Source organism: Moschus berezovskii, chromosome 6 (genome assembly GCF_049115385.1).
Source record: "Moschus berezovskii isolate FMDL1 chromosome 6, NW_MosBer_1.0, whole genome shotgun sequence".
NCBI classification, from domain to species: Eukaryota; Metazoa; Chordata; class Mammalia; order Artiodactyla; family Moschidae; genus Moschus; species Moschus berezovskii.
Window position 1 is genome coordinate 120738837 of NC_142465.1, and position 18867 is coordinate 120757703.

The following is an 18867-nucleotide window of genomic DNA, read 5'->3' on the forward strand; positions in this document are numbered from 1 at the left end:
CAGAAAGAAGTCTGCTGGGACGCGCAGGAGGGAGTCGCCTTGTTGTCACGCCACGAGGCCTGGCGCCATTGGCCTGTCCCCTCCTGCCTCCTGCCTTCAGCCCTGTCTGCTGAGACTCGTCTCCTCCCTTCTCCTCCCATCTCCGCGCGTACCTGTGTCCTGATACTGTGTGCGTTCCTGGAGCGGCACCCTTGGCATCTTGGCAGTGCCAGTCGGGCCGGCCTGGAGCAGGTGCTCAGCGGGGCGTGTTGAGAGACTCGAGTGGGGCGGCCTCAAGGTGGCTCGTGACGGGCTGAGACAGTGCTATTCCGTGGCCCTCTCGAAACGGACGAGAAGGCCGCTCCCAGAGCGGGGGTGTCCGCGAGCAGGCCCTCAGACAGTCTTTAGCCTGTTTATCTGTATCTGGAGGCAGCGCTGGATGTCTGTTGTGGAGTGAGGGCTCCTCTTGTTGCAGAGAACAGGCTCTGGGATGCGCGGGCGTCGGTAGTTGTGGCGCTTGGGCTTTGTTGCTCCTTTCACGTGGGGTCTTCCCGGACCAGGGATCGAACCGGTATTCCCTGTGTTGGCAGGCGGATTCCGAACCACTGAGCCACCAGGAAAGTCCCTGACTGAGTTTTTTAAAAAAGCTTTCCTGACCCAAGCTGTAAAGGCAGCCAGGACAGACCCTGGGGAGTGGGGGCTCGGCCCCAGGGCCTGTCTCTCTTTCGGACATTTGGCGTCAGCCCAGGTCTCCAGCCTGCCCTCTGGGGTGTCGTCCACTTGGGAGCGCCACTTTAGGTTTTTGCTCTAAACCTCAGCTCTTCCCGTTCTCTCGTCTGTCTGCCCCTCACTACTGGGGGTGCTTTAGTGACACCTCCTGTGCCTCATGCAGAAGAGGTGACCTTTGCGGGACCGTGGGGCTCTTGTGGGGCTCTTGTGGGAGGCACTTCTGGTTGGGGTCCTTTTCAGGGCGCACAGTGGGCCTCTCTCTGCTAGCTTTCCCTGGCCCGCCCTGTGCTGTCTCCGGTTTAGACCCTGCCCTCTCGCCTAGCCGGGAGCCTCGGTTACATCACAGGCTTGGCACCTGGGACCTTCGTCAGTTCTCCCTCATTTCTTCTTCCCTCTGCGAGTCCTTCTTGGGTGCTCAGGATGTTGACAAAAAACATCAGAAAACACCGCTCCTGGTCCTCACGGTTGCCTGGTGGTAAAGTTAGTCCTTTTCAAGTTTCACTTAAAAATTTTTTTTTATTTGCCTGCCCTGGGCCTTAGTTGTGGCCTGCAGGATCTTCGGCGCCGCCTGAGGGATCTTTGTTGCTACATGCAAACTTTTAGTTAGGGTGTGTGGGGTCTGTTCCCAAAGGACCCGCCTGCAGTGCAGGAGACCCAGTTAGATCCTGGGTCGGGAAGATCCCCTGGAGAAGGGAATGACTACCCACTCCAGTGTCTGCTTGCCTGGAGGATTCCATGAACAGAGGAGCCTGGTGGGCTACAGCGCATGGGGTCTCAACAGAGTCGGACCCGACGTCATGGCTGACGTTTGTGTGTGTCCAGCTCTTCACTGTCACGCGGCTGAGGTTTCCTGTCTTGGCTCGTGTGGCTGTAGTTCCTTCGTGTCCGCTGTGGCTGGTATTCTGTTACATGCGTATATTTTAGTTGTTTAAGTGTATTATTCAGTTGATAACAGACATCTAGATTTTTCTTAACATTTTTTTCTCTCTGGCATTACAGTCGTTGCCGAACCTGTCTCCCTTATGTACTCGTGCAGTGATTTCTCCGGTGTGTCGCTGGCAGTGGAGTTAGGTCACGTTGATGTGCATTGTATAAGGAATCATTAGGGTTCAGTGAACTGCTTCAGTGTTTTAGAGCAGTATAATCTATTAAAAAGTTTATGGGTTAGTACGTCTATGAAGGAAAGATTTCGTTATCTGAGATGAGGTAGGTGCGTTAGTTGCTTCTTATTCTTTAAAAAGGGCTTTCGTTGAAGGCTGTTTTTCTCTCTCACGATGCAAGACCAAACAGAAATGTAATTTTAATAAGAGAAGATGAGGCTTCTTTTAGTCTGAGCTTGAACTGTGTTGGAGCGTTTTCTGCTCAATGATCGCAGGTTTTCCCGTGAAGAGTTAGTGGGTTTCCCGCTGTCCCGGAGCGGGCGGGGCCTGCAGTGCCGACAGTGCTCGGGCTTCCGGGAACAGGACCTGCAGGGCGTGGGCTGCAGGCAGAACCGGCCGCTGGCGATGAGCCGTGTGAACGCAGCGGGGCCCCACGGAGGAGTGCCGGTGTTCGTGTGAAGATTGATGTAATATTGGTGAATGCTGTCCGCCGGTCGCAGTGTTCACAGTGCAGTTCACAAGGTTATCTCCTTGCGTACACTTTCTTATTCCCGTTTCGTGGAAGACAAAGCAAAGCTCTGAGCTTTTACTTGGTTTGCACTCTTATCAGCCTGTAAGTGTTGGGTCTTGAACCCAGGTCTTTGGATTCTGAAAACTGGAAACTTTTCTGCCAAGGTCAGAGAGACATCCATGGAAATTTCAGAACAGGACCACGACAGATGGGTGGTGCTTGACCTAGGCAGGCTGAGACTGTTTTTGGCAAAGAAGAGAGAAGGCTCGGGGGTGTCACTGAGAAGTCTTGAAGGTGGGGGCCTGAGTCCCTCAGGCATCTAGCAGTTGGTGCAGGCCGTCAGCTGGGACCCCCGCCAGCTCTGGTAGGTGTGTGACACACGCAGGGCTCTGTCCCCCTCTGCCAGGAGAGGGTGTCAGGGTCTGCAGACCGAGAAGGGAGCTCTCCCCGGACACCAGATCTGCAGGCGCCTCCATCCTGGGCTTCCCAGCCTGCATAGCCATCAGATCTTGTTGTTTATAAGCTGCTCAGTGCGTGGTATTTGTTACAGCAGCCAGAATAGACTGGGACAGTGGGGTGGGCTTTTCCAAGTATCGTCCTCAGAGCAGAGCCCTCCTCCGTAAGGATAAAAGTATGATGTTGCTGTTACTGTTTAGTAGCGCGGTCTTGTCTGACTCTTTGCGACCCCGTGGACTTTACCCCACTAGGCTTCTCTGTCCACAGGATTTTCCTGGACAAGAATAGGGAGTGGGTTGCTATTTCCATCTCCAGGGGATCCTCCCGGACCAGGGATCAAATCCACATTCTCCTCTATGGACAGGCGGATTCTTTACCACTGAGCTGCCAGGCAAGCCCAGAAGTGTGATGACTTACCCTTTAAGGCTCCCACATGCCAGGAAAGTAGATTCGCTCCCTATGTTAGTTTCCTGTTGCTGCAGAAGCAAATTACCACAAGCCTCTTGGCTTATAACAACACACATTTATTACCTGACAGTTCTGGAGGGCAAGTCTGTGTAAGGCCTCCCTGGGTTAACACCAAGGTGTTGGCAGGGCTTTCTGGAGTCTTTAGGGGAAAAGCTCTCTCCTTGCCTCTCCAGCTTCTCAAGGCTGCCCGCACTCCTTGACTCCAGCCCCCTTTGTGCACTTCACAGCCAGCCACGTGGCCTCACTCCAAGCGCTCCTCCTCGGCCACGACCCCCTGATCACAGGTGGGGAGGTTTTCCTCTTGAGGACTTTGATGAGATTGGACCCACCTGCATGATGCAGGCTGTGCTCCCAGGCATGTGCCCCAAGTCGCATCTGCAGGGCCCCCTCTGCCGTGTTGTTCCCGAGTCTAAGCTCATACTGCTTGCTGCTTGACAGGCCAGTAATCCAGATGGGTTGCTGGGACTAGGAACGGCTACTTGAATCGGAAAGCAAACAAACCGAGAAGATGGTGGGTTCCTGATCCAAAGAACCATCGTGCCTGAGCTAGAATTCCGGCTCCTTTTATATGAAAAGAGGAGAGAGCAAAGCCAGACACTTGTGGTTCCCATCAGCCTCGTCAGGGGGAATGTGAATTTCTTCCTCCTGCAGCCATTCACAAGTGGGCCTGGTCAGGAGGGTTCCTGTGAGCTAATAAAGCTTAATGCTCGTTCCCTGGGAGGCAAGTTCCCAAAGACAGGCTGTTATATGTAATTCAAGCTTATTGGCAACAGCCCTTTAGTGATTAACTTGTGAGAGAACAGAGCTGCTTCTGTTACCGTCCACACTGTCAGCGTCCCTCCCACACTCCTGTGGGAAGGAACAAAGGCCATTCTGCTGAACAGAGGCAACGAGTCCGCCTTAGGGGCCCTGCTGCTGCTGCTGAGTCGCTCCAGTCGTGTCCGACTCTGTGCGACCCCACAGACGGCAGCCCACCAGGCTCCCCCATCCCTGGGATTCTCCAGGCAAGAACACTGGAGGGGGTTGCCATTTCCTTCTTCAGGGTCTCTAGTCAGTCCCTTTAATCTGCAGCTGTTTGAACCAGTGAAACCTCTTGGCACTTTGTCTAATTTGTAGTTGAACTTTTGAGGTTTCGCTTCCAGTTCCTGATACATACCCTAAATTCCTGTGCTGTTTGTTTGGACACAATTACACAGGTTGGTCGCCGCTTCTCCAACTACAATGGGATTACCATCTGCTTCGTGGACGGGCAGACCTATTGCAGGCAGCCTCATGACTAGTGTAATGTGATTTGTAACCACCAGGCCTTCTAGCACTTAGATTCTCCTGTCTCTGCAGACAGTTGGAATGGCTTACCATACAGGATTCTAAAGGGGCTTCATTTAAGCCTGCTTCTGGGAGCCCCTGACCTGTAACAGGACAGTTGGCAAGGGCTTATCCCAAGTTAAATGTCTCTAGAAATTTTAGTGGCATTCCTCTTCAAGGTATGATTGGTTTTCTTGGTTTTTCCTGTTGAGTGTGGTCTCCAGGATGTGAGTTGTTCTAGCGCCTTGATGCGAATCAGGGGATGATTTCCCCAAGGAAGGCTTTAGCCTCTGCAGACTGCCTCCAGGTGGGATATACTTCCCCCCATCCTGCAGGCGTCCACAAGCACCAGCAGGTTATCTGCGATTTTACAGTGCGAGGCACGTGAGCCAAGTCTGGTTTTCAGTCCTCGGTGGGCAGGTTCCTCTGTGTCGAGCCCCTGTCTGGGGAGGTCTGACAGTGGTCTTTGGGCTATGTTTAAGACCCTGGGGGAAAGAGCTCGTCTGCTCTTCTGGGATTTTCACGCGCTCCATCCCTAGGCTTAAAGTGTGTTCTGGTGAGAACTCCAGGGTGAAATCTGTCAGGAGTCAATCAGCTCACTCTGCATGTCAGTATCTCTGGGCTCCCGTGGGGGTGAGGTGCCTCCAGGCCAAGGGAGCCCCTGGGCCTCTTCCGCTTGCGTCTGTTAACACCGTGTGAGAGGCTCTTGTCTTTAATTGTTCCCCTTCTGTTTTAGCAGAGGGCAGTCTGTTCTCCAGTGTTCCTCCTCCTCACAGTGGGCGCACTGTTCCTTCCAATGGGACTTCTCTTTAGTTACCGCCTTCCAAAAATCCAGTGTCACTGCCAAAAAGTGGCTTTTTGTTTTGCATTTCTCTTTTGTTGTTCCCTGTTGAATACTTTATAAAAGCAACATCTACCAATTGAGAAGGGTTCATTCGAAATGTTCCCTCTGGTTTTTGCAACTTTCTCCTGGTATCTGAGGCATTTTGCCTCAGAAGGTCAAATTGACCATTCATATATATTCAGGGCCTTGGGATCTGCTTTAGTATGATGTCTGTAGGCCCAATAAATTCTTTGCAAAAGTTCAGAGAGGGCTTCATTTGTTTGGCTGAATTCTTGAATATTGTTCGAACTCTTGCTTTGGTTTTTCCTTTCCAAGGCCCTGCCAAGATGCACTGATAAGTAGGGATCTAGTAAGGCCTCTTCCTTCACTGGCCCCCAGTTTGGTTCAGCTCTGGTTGCTGCCAAAGTGGCCTTCAGGTGTAGCGGACCCTTCTCATAAGGAGGGTTGTGATCTTCCCAGTTAAAGAAGTCTGAGAAAGCCAACTGGCTGGTGGTTTGCATTTAAGCCCTATGAGATAATGATGTAAGGGGAATCGCCCTGCCCTGGAAGTGACCCCTGGCTCAGATTAGATGCCCTGTGGGTTCTTAGATGGCGATACTCCCCCACGTCCCTGTTCCCTAGAAACTAACACAGGATTTTCTAACTGGTCCTTATCGGGGGCAGGGAGTCCTGGGCCCCCGTGTCAGGAGCCAGGGCTGGGTAGAAACGGAAGCGGTGGGAAGGACGGGTGTATTGGCATAACAGCCAGAGCGGCTGGGACGCCCGCTCAGCCGGAGCTGTTACGGTTTGGAGCACCAGGCCCTCACTCATTCCCTTCCTTCCATTTTCCCTGGTGTAGTAGCACAAATGGCTTGCCCTTAACGGTCATCATTCTTCCCTGCTTTTTCACAGAAAAACATAGACTCATTCAGAAGCCCCTGTAAAACCACAGATAGCAGTGAACAGAAACTCGGTTACTCTTGTGACAGACAACCAAGATAATTACTAAGATTATGACTAATATGATTTACCAGGATATACCAGGATTTTAGGAGTCCCATGTAATTTCTAGAATGTGTATTTAAATACTGTTTACCCACATGATGCAGTCTAAGGGTGTTTTATCACCACTCACGTGATAGTGCCTCCCATGCGATTCAAACACGCCCAGTAAGCCCAGGTAGTTTAATGTTCCTCTGAGATGGAGAGAAAACAAACAATCTGAGGTGTTCCAGGGACCCTCTGGCAAACCCAGAAGTTAGCTAGAGGTCAGATGAACCCTACTTAGAACTTGATCTTTGGGAAGTTTGTAAAAATATCAGAAAATTTTAACCCGTGATCAAAGATCAATGCAAATAGAGATCACTTAAGGAAACAGTTACTAAAAGTGGTTCAGTGTTTTAAGAAAGCATTGTCCTCTTCGAGAACCAAAAATTCAGGTTTTGTACCACTTTCCCTTTAAGATTTTAGTTAATTAAGATTTTAATGCTTTTGAACTGTGGTTTTGGGGAAGACTCTTGAGAGTCCCTTGGTCTGCAAGGAGATCCAACCAGTCCATCCTAAAGGAGATCAGTCCTGAATATTCATTGGAAGGACTGATGCTGAAGCTGAAACGCCGGTACTTTGGTCACCTGATGTGAAGAACTGACTCATAGGAAAAGACCCTGATGCTGGGAAAGATTGAGGGCAGGAGAAGGGGACGGCAGAGGATGAGATGGTTAGATGGCATCACCGACTCAATGGACGTGAGTTTGAGTGAACTCCGGGAGTTGGTGATGGACAGGGAGGCCTGGCGTGCTGTGATTCATGGGGTCGCAGAGTCGGACACAACTGAGTGACTGAACTGAACCTTTAAGATTTTAAGTTCAGTCTTACCTTCTACGTTATGAAAGTCTGGATTATCTAGTTAGGCATTCCCCAAACATCATTCCCATAGGATTAGCTCCAAAGACCTTGGCTTCATTTACCTCTGTTGACTTAACAGTCTTGTCACATTGTTATTTTTCTTGATGACAGTCTTTGTAGCAGGAATAAGGCTTTATTGTCTAATAAATCTAGGTGTAATCATACTTACTGTTGATGACTCTTTAAAGATATCTGTATTAAACCAGCAAGCTTAAGCAAAACTTTCACAGCAGATACTAATTCAGTGCCGAGTATTTCCTAGATCATGTGAACCTGAAACCCATTCTGGCCAGTGTTTTATATTTGAGTGTTCATGTAAGCGCTTACATTTCCTTTAAGCCAATTAAACAGTTCTTTTACAAATTAACCCGGTTGGTGCCACACCTCTGTAACACATGTAGAGACGTGCAAACGCTGGAACCTCATAAAAATTTTAGCTATGATTCAGGTATAGCAGTGTGCAACCCATCAGTTATAAAAGACTGGATTCAAGCTGAGCTTCCGGCAGATGGGACAAATCTGATGCCCCTCTCCTCCATCTCTGCGACCGGCCTCGGGTCCCCTGGCCGGGCGTCGGGGGGAGGGAGGGGTATGCGTTGGGTCTCTCAGCTGGCCAGCGTGCCCCGTGAGTTCTTCTGTCCCCGCTTTTTTTCCAGATCTACTCTGATGAGCACAGACTTTATAATGAAACCACGCAGTCTTTTAACAAAATTGTGTTTGTAATTCTGTAGTCCGTCTCTGGGCAGATTGGTGCCCGGTGAGGGCTTCCCGAGGGGCGTGTCTGGGTCAGTCTTTTAGGCCAGGAGCAGAGGCTGACCAATGCCCCAGGCCCTGTGGTGTTGCCCTTGGGGCCGTGGGTGCCTCACTGAGGCCCGTTCGCCGGGAGGCTGTATGCCCTGCCTGTGTGTGGGGGTGGCCTTGTCTGGAGTCATTCAGCCTTCCCGACGGGCCCTGGGGACCCTGTGGTGGCCAGGGTTGCTCCCTCTGGCGCCGGTTCGAGGAGCTGGCCTGCTTCCTGAGTCCATGGGGCCCTTGTGAATGCCGGGGAGAAGCTAATTTATTCTCCTTCCTTTCTGAACAGCATCCAGCACGTGTATGGCGCTCAGCACCCACCCTTCGATCCCCTGGTTCACGGCACGTAAGTGACCTCTCGGGTGGCGTGAGGCTGCTCTCAGGCTGGGCCTGGGTGGTGTGGTGACCCCCGGGTCCTTGGCTCCCCGACGGGGGGAGAGTGCCCTTCATTCAGCCAGCACGAATCAAGCGATTGCTTTACGGAGGCACTGCTGTCCATTCATGGCCCAGCCTCTGAGGAAGGCGGCTCCACGCAGAGGAGGGCAGAGGGGGCAGCCTGTGCAGGACCCCTGGGGCTGGGGCGGGGCCTGGCACCCCTGTGTGAACTTGGGTCTGGCTGTGGCTGCTAAGAGCATGGAAAGCAGCAACAGCGAAGCGACAAACTGGACATTGTCACCAAAGTCAAACCCTTTTGTGCTGAAAGTAGCCTGTCAGTCGCTCAGTCGTGTCTGCTTCTCTGTCACCCCATGGACTGTAGCCCACCAGGCTCCTCTGTCCATGGACTTCTCCAGGCAAGACTACTGGAGTGGGTGGCCATTTCCTCCTCCAGCAGATCTTCCCAACCCAGAAGTTGAACCCGGGTCTCCTGCACGGCAGGCAGATTCTTTACCATCTGAACCACCTGAGAGAGGACACCATCAGAAAAGCAGAAAGCCCATAAGAGAAATTTTTTTCTCTTCCTGTAGCTGATACAGGTTGAGTGATGTCCTGTGTTCTCTGCCCGCCGCCTGTGGCCTGCTCAGCCTGTATCTGGGCTCCGTGTCCGGAGGTGGGTGCAGGGCAGGGGTGGCCCTGGAGGACTGAGCATGCAAGGACAAGCTCCCGACACTCGGAGCCCGTGTTGTGTGCGGCCATGCTGTGCGGGATCCTTGAAATGGTTCCGTATCCAGACCCACCTGCCGAGGGCCCGTGTCCTGTGAGCAGTCTCCCCCGCCCGCAGCCCCAGCTGCTGCTGCTGGAGGTCTGCGAAAACAAGTTGGGGTGTGAGATTTGTGGGCCCTGGGCATTGCTGCCTGTCCTCAGGTGTTGGTCTTTGGGGCATAGAGGCAGCATGACTGTCCCAGGGGCTGCTCTCTGACCCGTCCCGGGGTGACCACAGTCAGCCCCCAGGGCGCGAGTACAGACTGCTTTTGCTTTGCAGCTTGCTCAAGGCCATGCCCAAGGTGCCCACCACGCCGGTCAAGGCCAAGCGAGTCAGCACCTTCCAGGAGTTTGAGACCAACACCAGCGACGCCTGGGACGCCGGCGAGGATGATGACGAGCTCCTGGCCATGGCGGCCGAGAGCCTCAACACTGCGGTCGTCATGGAGACGGCCCACCGCGTGCTGCGCAACCACAGCCAGCGGCAGGGGTGCCCCCGGCCATCCGGGGCCCCGGAGCCCTCGGTGGAGCCCTCGGCGGAGCCCCCCGCAGCCCCCGGCGGCGACCTCAGGCTGGTGAAGTCCGTCAGCGAGAGCCACGCATCCTGTCCCGAAGGTGGGGGTGGTGGGGAGAGGCGGGTGGGTTTCCAGAAAGAGGCCTGGAGCCCTCTATCTGGGGAGGGGAGGGGAGGGGAGGACCAGGTCGGGTTGGGTCCCAGCCCTCGGGGACTCGGAGATCCAGCAGCTGCGGGCCTCTTGGTCAGCTCAGGCAGCTGTGCTTCCTCTCGTCCTCCTGGCTGAGTGTGTCTCCCTCCAGACAGCGTGGCCGGGCGGAAGCTTCTGTGGGCTGCTGGGGGGACCCCGCCCTTCCCAGGATGCCCTGGCTGCTCCAGGGGGCCTTTCCAGCCCAGGGGCCAGGACAGCCTCATGTTCAGGGCTGGATCTCCCCTGGCCACTTCCCATGACCTTTCCCGGTCCCCGACACGTGGGCTCAGCGTCTGCAGGGCAGGCGTCTACTCTGGAATCGCTGGGTTCCGATTCTGAACTCTGCAGGGTCAGCTCTCGCCCGCGCCTCCACCCACGTGCCTGGCTGTGGGTGGAGGAGCTGAGACATCAGATAGCGTCGCTGTGAACCTGCGACAGGTCAGGCCGCGTTCTCAGGGCGTGGGCTGCCCCAAAGAGTCCTTGTCGCATGGAGCGGCTGCTCTGGCGAGGGGATGGACTGCAGCCTCTGCGTGATGTGTGAGGAGGCCCGGGCGCCAGAAGGCGGCCTGTGACGGGGTCAGAACAGGTGGGGCGGCCCCAGCGCAGGGTGTGATGTAGGCTGAGATCCTGAATCCGGCGGTCAGAGTGGCCTCTCGGGGCAGGCAGTGTCAGGGAGGTGAGGGGTTGAGTGTGGGGGTGCGGGGGCCGGAGGTGCAGCCACAGCCCCCACGGTCCCTCCCACTGAGGTCTCTGGGGGTTCAGGGGCTCGCCTTTGTTTACAGAGAAGAAAATGAGGTCATCATCACAGCCTGAGGCAGCCTGCTGGCTGGGGCGAAATTTGGTTTCATAAGCTCTAGGTTTCAGAAACACATTCCAGGAATTAACTTCAGAAGTGTTACCATCTTCTTCGTGGAATAGCATGAGTTATTTCGTTTGATCACTTTTCAAATTGGAATCTATTTTTCTTTCACACAAAGTGAACTTTGAAGTATTTGAGCCTAAAACCGGAAGGGCACCCAGTTTGAGCCTTTCCAGGTTGATGCAGGATTCCTGTGGCTCGTGACGGGCACTCTGACCACGTCCCGTGCGCCTGGGCAGGGCCCGCACTCCCAAGCCCCGGGTTCCTCCTGCGTTGGGCTCTGCTGAGGCCGCAACTCTTGGAGCCCCGGTGGCAAGGGCCACAGAGGCAGGGACCACGCCCCTGTCCCCTTGGCTTCTCCTGGACGTCCTGCGCAGTTGCGTAGATGCTGCTGATGTAACCCAAGCAGCCCTCAGGACCTGCTGCCCACATGGCGCGGCAGCCGCACCGTCCTGCTGGGCTGGTGGGCCCCCCTCTGCTCGGGTGAGACCCGCGAGGTCCGTTTGACTTCACTGCTCCTGTAGGCTTTGGTTTGGAGTTCTGCGTGCCCTGGGGTGGTCCTCCGTGGGGGCACAGAGGAGCATGGCTTCGCCAGCGTCCGCGGGGAGCTGGGCAGGGCCGCTGTGGGCGTGTCACCCTGCATGGCGTCCACAGGGCTGCCCTGCTGCTGGTGGCGGCTCGGGCCTCCAACCCCGGAGAGGTGGTTGCCTCCCAGCTCAGCAGAGGTGGGAGGATGGCAGGCTCGTCAGCTGGGCCAGCACTTCACCTTCTGGCTGCCCTGACTCTCTTCATAAACGTCTCTTGCCTTCGTACCTGAAGTCAGAGGCACTCTGCCTGACTTGGGGCATCGCTGGGTTAGCGGCAAAGCGTGTCACTGGCCTGGACGGGCTTGGTGGGCATCAGCCAGGTGAGGGCTGTCCCTGCGGCTGGACTGTAGCCCAGCTGTGAGCAGGTCTTGCGTGGATGCTAGAGGTGGCAGTGGACTCGCACCCTCGGGGACCCTGGAGGTGGGGTGGTGGTGGGTTTTCTGCTCATGGTGACGGGGGCCTGGCTGGAGGTCTCGCTGTTCCTCGGGGGCTGTCGCTCTCTCCTGACCTCCCAGATCCTCCTCAGCACGGCTCAGGGGTGCGTGGGCCCCTAGTGTCTGAGTGAAGTCACATGGAGTGTCTCTGAGGTTGAGGTAAATAAGACTGAGCACGTTTATCCGCCATGTCCTGTGGACCTGTTCTTGCTGCCACACCTTCTCCTGGAGAATCCCGAGGTGAGCGGGGAGGGGGCGTTCCCCTGGAGGGGGCCTATGGTCCCCCTCTCTGCCCACCCCCCCAAGCTCCAGCCCCTCTCCCTGAGAGGAGGCCAGTGTGGGGGCTCCTACAGGCGAGGGCAGCCCTCACCACGGCACCCACTTTCTCAGGCTCTTCTGGAAGCTTCACTGGGCCAATTCTGCCCGGAGGCGAGGGCCATCTTGCTCCGCGGTGGCCTTGGGCTCCCACGGGTGCGTGTTTGGTGTGCAGGCTCCGCTCGCGTGGGGAGGAGCCGCGCTCGCGTGGGGAGGAGCTGTGTTCGTGTGGGAGGAGCTCCACTCGCGTGGGAGGAGCCGCATCCCTGCTCCGTCAGCGGCTGCTGGAGGTCGACGTCAGCGTGTTTACTCCATGCTGTGTGTCCCTTGCCCCGTTTCCTGGAGTTTAGTTCTTGCTCTAAATTTCCGTTTCGGAAGATGTGGTTGCTCACGGGAACTTAGGTCTGCGGGCCTGAACTTAGGTCTGCGGGCCTGCAGCCTTTCAGGGCCTCGTGCTTGTGGGTCCCCTGCTGTCCCTGCTGTCCCTGCAGGCTGTTTGTCCCGTGACCTGAGGGCCCCCGCGTTCGCCTCTGCCTGTGCTGGGTCCTGGGTGCCCCGCGCCGTCTCGCCTCGCCTCTGCGGCCAGGTGCGCTCTGGTGGCCCCGCAGCCCACCTGTGGGGCACCTGGCTTCCTTTGCTTTCTCCGGGTGCAGGTCCTGGCCTGGCCTCCCCCCGGGGCTGGGGGAGGCCTGGGATGTTCAGACCGTCACAGGGTCCTTGCCGTGGGCCCTGGTGGCCTCCCTGTGTGCCCAGGCCTGGGTGACCCGTGCAGGCACCCTGCCCTGGCCCTGCACACACTGATCCTTTGGCGTGTCGCTCAGGCGGGCCCTCTGGGGAGCGCGGGCCGCCGACCCCGACGTGTGCTGTGGTCTTCTGCTCCTCCCTGTCTTGCCTCCCGAGGTGCGTCTGTTTCCCTGAGGAGCGACCAGGAGGGCAGTGAGCTCTCCATGGGAGCAGGCTCATTCTCTGCCTCCAGCAGGCTGCTCACGCTGCTCTGTGAGGGCGGGGCGGGACTGCGGCAGACCCAGCGCAGCGGACGCGAGGCCTCCCAGTGGGAGCCTGGCCGTGGGCCGAGCCCCGGGGCCTCACCTCTCTTCTCCTCCCCGCCCCCTGCAGGAAGCGCCAGCGATGCCATCCCCCTGCAGAGGTCCCAGTCTCTCCCGCACGCGGCCTCCGTGGTGCTGGGTGGGGTGCCCGAGCCCAGTGTCCTCAGCAGCTCAGCCTTAAGTGAAAGAGAGGCCTCCCGGCTGGACAAGTTCAAGCACCTGCTTGCGGGCCCCAACACAGACCTCGGTGAGTCCCCGTGGTGAGTCCCCATGGGCGAGTCCCGTGGGTGAGTGCTGATGATGAATCTCTGTGATGAGTTCCCGGGGTGAGTCCGCCTGGTGAGTCCCGTGGGCGAGTCCCCGGGGTGAGTCCCTGTGGGCTTGGCCGCTCTAGGCTGTGCTCGTTTCTGCAGGAGGCCCGGATCTGAGAGGCCCGGCCTGCTCCCCTTCAGTGCACCTGTTCCCTGTGTATTTTACCGGGTCAGGAATTGATCTGTTGTATTTCATGCCGGTAAGTCACTAGGAGGAGAGCCGCTTGTCCTGAAAGTTTACTCTAGATGGATTTATTAATGTGCTTCCAGTACAATTTGATGAGCGTTTTTTAAAAATTTACTTTTAATCGGAAGATGATTGCTGTACAGTGTTGTGCTTTTTAAATTTTTCTTTGTGGAGGTGATCGGCATTCTTGATATTTTTTTTCTTAATGCACTCTCCTGGCTTCTTGGTGCTGCTGTGGCGAGGCCGCCGGGCTGGCTGTCCTTCCTGGTGCTTCCTGGTCGTCGTGGTGGTGACCAGGGCCGGAGACTGAGTCCTGCCTGTGGTGCCTGACTGTGCACCGTCTGACAGGGGGCAGCGGGTTGGCCTGGAGTGGGACTGGCTGTAGAGTGAGCTGGCGGGGGTGGGGGGCCAGCAGGGCCAGGACAGTCCCGCCATGCTTCTCGTGGGGCAGCTTGGCCCTGCAGCCCATGCTTGCTGTCAAGTTCTGCTGGAGTTCCACGCACAAGGAGGTGCCTCCGTTTCTGTGTCTCATTCTGGGCGCCACCAGGCACCAGGCACTTTGCCGGACACTGGAGCTCCTGGGAGGACCGAGGTGGCCGCGGTCCCAGGATCTCGCAGTCACGCTGAAGGCTGGGCGCCGCTGTGGGCAGTGCCCTGCGTGGCCAGCAGGTGGCGCGTGAGGCCCGCGGATGGAGTTGCCGGCCCGGGTGGGCCTGTGAAGCTGGAGCTGTGCGGCCTCGTTCCTGGGGCTGGGGGAGCGGCTCTGGGACCGTCCTGTGGCCCGAAGTTGCCGCTCCCGTCCAGCTGCCCTTCTCGTGGTGGGATTTTGTTCTTAGTTCCCTTTCGTTTCTCTTCTGGGCGCACAGGTTACAGGGTTTCGCGGCACAGAGGGTCCAGCGGAAAGAGAGCCTTTTTCCTTTCCAGCTCGCCGTCCCCGCCTTCGCGCGGCTCCAGAGAGGCCCAGCTCACCGTCTGTGTTAGGCCTCTTGTCCTGACGTGACTTCAAACGCACAGGAACGGCGCGGGGACAGTACACGCGCCTCCCTGCGCTCTTTGCCCGGCCGCACCGGTCATTTACCTTTCGCCCGGTTCGTTCTCCGCGTGAGTGCTCACGTGTGTCCATGCTTTTCCTGAACCACTTGAGTCAGTTGGAGAAGTCGCGCCCTCCGCTCCTCAAGACCTTACCCCCTCCAGAGGACAGAGGCCTCCTCTGGGCATCGCCGCGGCCTCGTCTTCACAGTCAGGAGGTTTCACACCCACGCGGCCCTGTCGTCCAGGGCACGGCCCACGCTCAGATCCGACTACGCTCGTCCCGGTGACGGGCACACGCTGGCACCTCCCTCCTAGTCCAGGACCCACCCCGGGGTCCCGCGTGGCGTGCGGGTACCGCATCCCTTGTCTCGTGAGCTGGCATGCTCCTCTGGAGCTCGAGATGTGCTCCAGGACGAGCAAGGCCCCTCCTCGGGGTGTGTGTCATGTTCCCCTGGTGAGATCTGAGCCGGCTGTGGGTGAATCGTCTGCCACCTCGGTTATCACGGCAGGAGGCCAGGGTGCTGGTTTGTCCTGGGCTCGATGGAGCCCCCTCTGATCACCCCTTACCAGACACCCCCTGATCTAGGCTTAGGCAGCATGGGAATCACTCATGAAAACTAAGTTGCCTGGTGGGAACTTCAGCTCTGGGTCAGGACCCAAGCCCTCGGTTAGAATCTCGTGTGTACTTTGTCATCAGAATAAGTTAGGAAATTAAAACTGTATTTAAAAATGAAACTTTCAAGATGTGTGGGCAAGTGAGTATGTATGGATAAACTGAAAGGTTAAAAGAAATCAGATTCTTTTGTTCAGTTGTGGGATTCTGTTTTTTCGTTTTCTTTCCTCAGAATTCTATGTAAGCATGAAATCTCACACTAAAAGGTGAAAACCGAAGCTTTCATAGTTAAACAAGGACAGGATTTGTATTTGGTGGCAGCAGAAAACACAGCCAGTAAATTGTCTGTTTTCATAAGACAGTTAGACAGCTTCGGGAGACAGTGCGAAGTATCTGTCTTCACATTACATAAGCGATGTAAGTGGCAAATGTTTGCCGACGTCGGAGGAGCAAAGTGCTGACCTGAGCGATGCCCACAGAAGTGCCTCCCCTGCAGCGTCCCTCTGGCCTTGGGCTGTGCGGCTGTGTTTGCGGGGGCTCCGTTCGGAGCTTGCGGTGAGAGCAGCAAATAGAACTTCACGGCTCACTCCGCTCTCGGCGTCGGCTCAGTCTTTTCTCGTGCAAAGGCCACACTTTTCGAAGCTCAGGGAAGCGAACCTTGGAGGCTTCCGTGGTCACGCGCGTCTGTGAACGGGTGACTTGGCTGCCGGCAGAACCTGCGCCTCCGAGGCCCGCGGGTTGACCGCTGGGCCCTGAGATCGTCTGTGTGTGGCATGCAGCTCTGTCCTCAGATGTTCAGACCGTAAGGCTGGGGAGGGAGGCCAGCAGCAGGGTCACCCGAGTGGTCCTCTTACCCACGTGAGCCCCGGGGCTGGGCTTTAAGGTGGAGAGCGTGTGGGAGCTGGCTCTGGGGAGGAAGGGGGTTTTTCAGGGGGCAGGTGGGTGGCACGGAGCTGTTCACTCCGGAAGCAAGGGCTTGAGTTGATGGCCCTTCAGGGCCTGGGGCCGGAGGAGAGCCTGCCTGCAGGGCCTGTGACGGCAGGAGGGCGAGGCCATGCAGCCTGGGAGCTGGTGTGTGACCGGCGTGGATCCGTGACTCAGCCTCCTATCTCATCCCCGGGGAATCTGACCTCCCTGCAGGGTCCTCGTGAGTCTCGTGACTGACGTCAGGTGCCCATGTAGTTCTTCACTTGGCCAGTGTTCCTGAGCATCTGCTGTGGTCGGTGCTGGGGCGAACCGCAAACAAAGCCCAGGGTCCCTGCCCTCGGGAGCTGATGCTGAGTGTTGGGGGGCAGACGGACGCCTGCAGCCAGCACCCTAGGAACTGGCTGAAGGTGGAGAGGGAGACAGTGCCGAGGGTCTAAGGCTGGCGCTGCTGCGGAGTGAGGGCGGCACGGGGCAGGGGTTGGGGGTGGAGGAGACCCTGGGGGTGGGGTTCAGAGGTCCCGCCCCGGGATGGTGGGGCAGGAAGGGGCAGGTGCAGCGGGCCGAGAGGGCCAGGAGGCAGCCCTGGAGCATCTCCTGGAGCGTGGCTCCCGTGGCGTTAGAGCGTGACCTCCTGGTGGGCAGCTGGACAGCAGGAGGGAGGAGGGGAAGTCAGGGCAGTGGACAGCGGTGGGGGCGGCCAGGCCGGGTGAATGGGCTGTTGGCTGGAGCTCGGGGACGAGGGGTGGCCCTGGACACAGCCCGGGCCACAGGCAGCGTTCACGCCAGTGGGAGGCGCAGTCCGGCTGGAGAAACAGCCGGAGGGGTGCCGTGCACCCCGATACCCGCACGCTCGTTCGTGGCCTCGGGCCTCACTCTGCGCGTGTGCCCTGCTTCACAAGTGCGTGCATGTGTGTGCACGGCCCTGCAGCCTCACCCGCCGCCTGTGCCCGCAGCAGCCGGCTCCCGCTCACCCCCGGGGTGGTGAGGCCCTGGTTCCGGAGGCAGCCCGGGGGCCCTGCGGTGAGGACACAGCCAGTGACGGCCGGGCCCTTCTCTGCCGGGGACGTCAGAGGACGGGAACAGAGGGCCCGCCTTGGCCATTGGGCCGGGCTTAGCCCGTTCCTGCCGATCTGGGCGGCAGCCTGCCAGTGTCCAGCGGCCCCTCCAGGGCCAGGCACAGCCCCGCTGCCACGTCCGCCCGGGGATAGTGCACGCGCACGGAGGCTGTGCGTGTGTGCCCTTGTGGGCGGTGAGGCTGCTCCAGGGAGTGTTAGAATGTGGGGGGAGAAGCTGACAGCTCTGCTAACCCGGCCTGGCCTGCCCCTGCAGTCTCGTCGGGGAGGACCCCTGCCAGGATGGCAGCCTGCAGGGGCGCGGGGAGAGCCCGCGGGTGCCCTGGGGCGCCCTGCCCGCCCACTCTGGGCGCAGTGGGATGTTGACCCAACCACTGGGCCGCCTGTCCACACCCCGAGTCCCCTCAGAGGGCAGGCAGTGCTCGGTTCTTACCTTGCTGGTGCCGGTTCATCTGGAGATGTGCCCCCTCAGATGCCCCCGGGGCCCCGCTGGGGCCGTGCTCCCGGAAGCTGACTGGGGGCTGGGGGGCCCAGGGAGCCGGCACGGAGCCTCTGCAGCCTGGCTTCATGCCCACTCTGTGATTTGGGGAAAACGGACTTTTCAGAGAAACAAGCAGAGAAGCTTTAACAGGAGGGTCAGTGAACGTGCCTCGCTGCCCCGCCTGCAGCTCAGGACCAGCGCCGTCACCCATGCAGGAGAGCCTCACACAGTGGGTGCTCGGGCCGCATGGGTGGGTGCACCCTGGGGCGGGGCGTGGCGGGGTCGGATGGGGCCTTCGCCTCGGTCACCGTGTCTCAGTCCTGGGTGCGGGTCGGCGAGCCTCTCCTCTGGGGGAGCCCAGCCTGGCCCATCCCGACGGCACGGAGTGGGGTGGGGGGGCGTCTCTGTGAGGCGACCACTTTCTTCCCCCCGTTTCTCCTGGGTTTCCCCTGGCAGCATCGCTTCCGACGTCAGGAGCAACACTGGTGAAGCGGCTCTTGGTAAGAACGTACCTAAGGGGGCAGTGCGCGTTTTTGAAAAAAGTCATCTGTGTTTAAAGGCAGCTTCTAGGTTGGAAGCGTCACCTGAGTTGCCTGCTGAGGCCCTGATGCTTCCCTTGAGCCCGTCCCCTTGGCCCCATCCCCCATGTCTGGCAGCAGTGCCGCCTCTGAGCCCGTCCCCACCGCCCGCGCCTCCCTCGTCTGCGCTCCCCCTGGGCTCTCCCCGGCTCCCAGCTCAGCTTCTCCCCGTGTCCTGGTCCTTGCCGCTGCCTCCCGTGGGCCTGTCCCCCGTGCCTGGCCGCCTGCTCTGCCCAGCCGTCAGCTGTCCTGTGCAGACGAGATCTGGGTCAGGAGCCGTCAGAGCCACCGTGGGCTCCATCTCGCTCAGAGGCGGCCATTGGCCTGGTGACACTGCGTGGCTTGGCCGCCCACTCCCGTTGTCCCCTCCCAACCTCATGCTTCTGTGGTGGCCGTGGCACAGTGCACAGAGGCACGTCCGGGCCCAGGGCCACTGCTCTGCTGCCCGCCTGCCCGCGATCCCGCCTCACCCTTCCTCTAGGTCCCTGCTCGACCGTCAGCTGTCATCAGGC

General features: G+C 58.1%; 1 protein-coding gene across 7 annotated transcripts in view; it reads left to right on the forward strand.

Moving 5' to 3' along the window:
• Positions 1-18867, forward strand: part of TBC1D22A (TBC1 domain family member 22A) — a 257858-nt gene that overhangs the window by 7182 nt on the left and 231809 nt on the right. For 5 of the 7 annotated variants that reach the window (XR_016037730.1, XR_016037729.1, XM_055395960.2 and 2 more), the window contains exons 2-4: positions 8358-8414; positions 9489-9823; positions 13224-13400. Coding sequence is in view for 5 of the 7 variants with exons in the window: in XM_055395960.2 (XP_055251935.2) it covers positions 8358-8414; positions 9489-9823; positions 13224-13400 (569 nt within the window). In the remaining 2 variants the exon portion in view is untranslated. The remainder of the gene's footprint in view (positions 1-8357; positions 8415-9488; positions 9824-13223; positions 13401-18867) is intronic. The other 2 variants (XM_088837575.1, XM_088837576.1) reach the window with 1 other exon arrangement.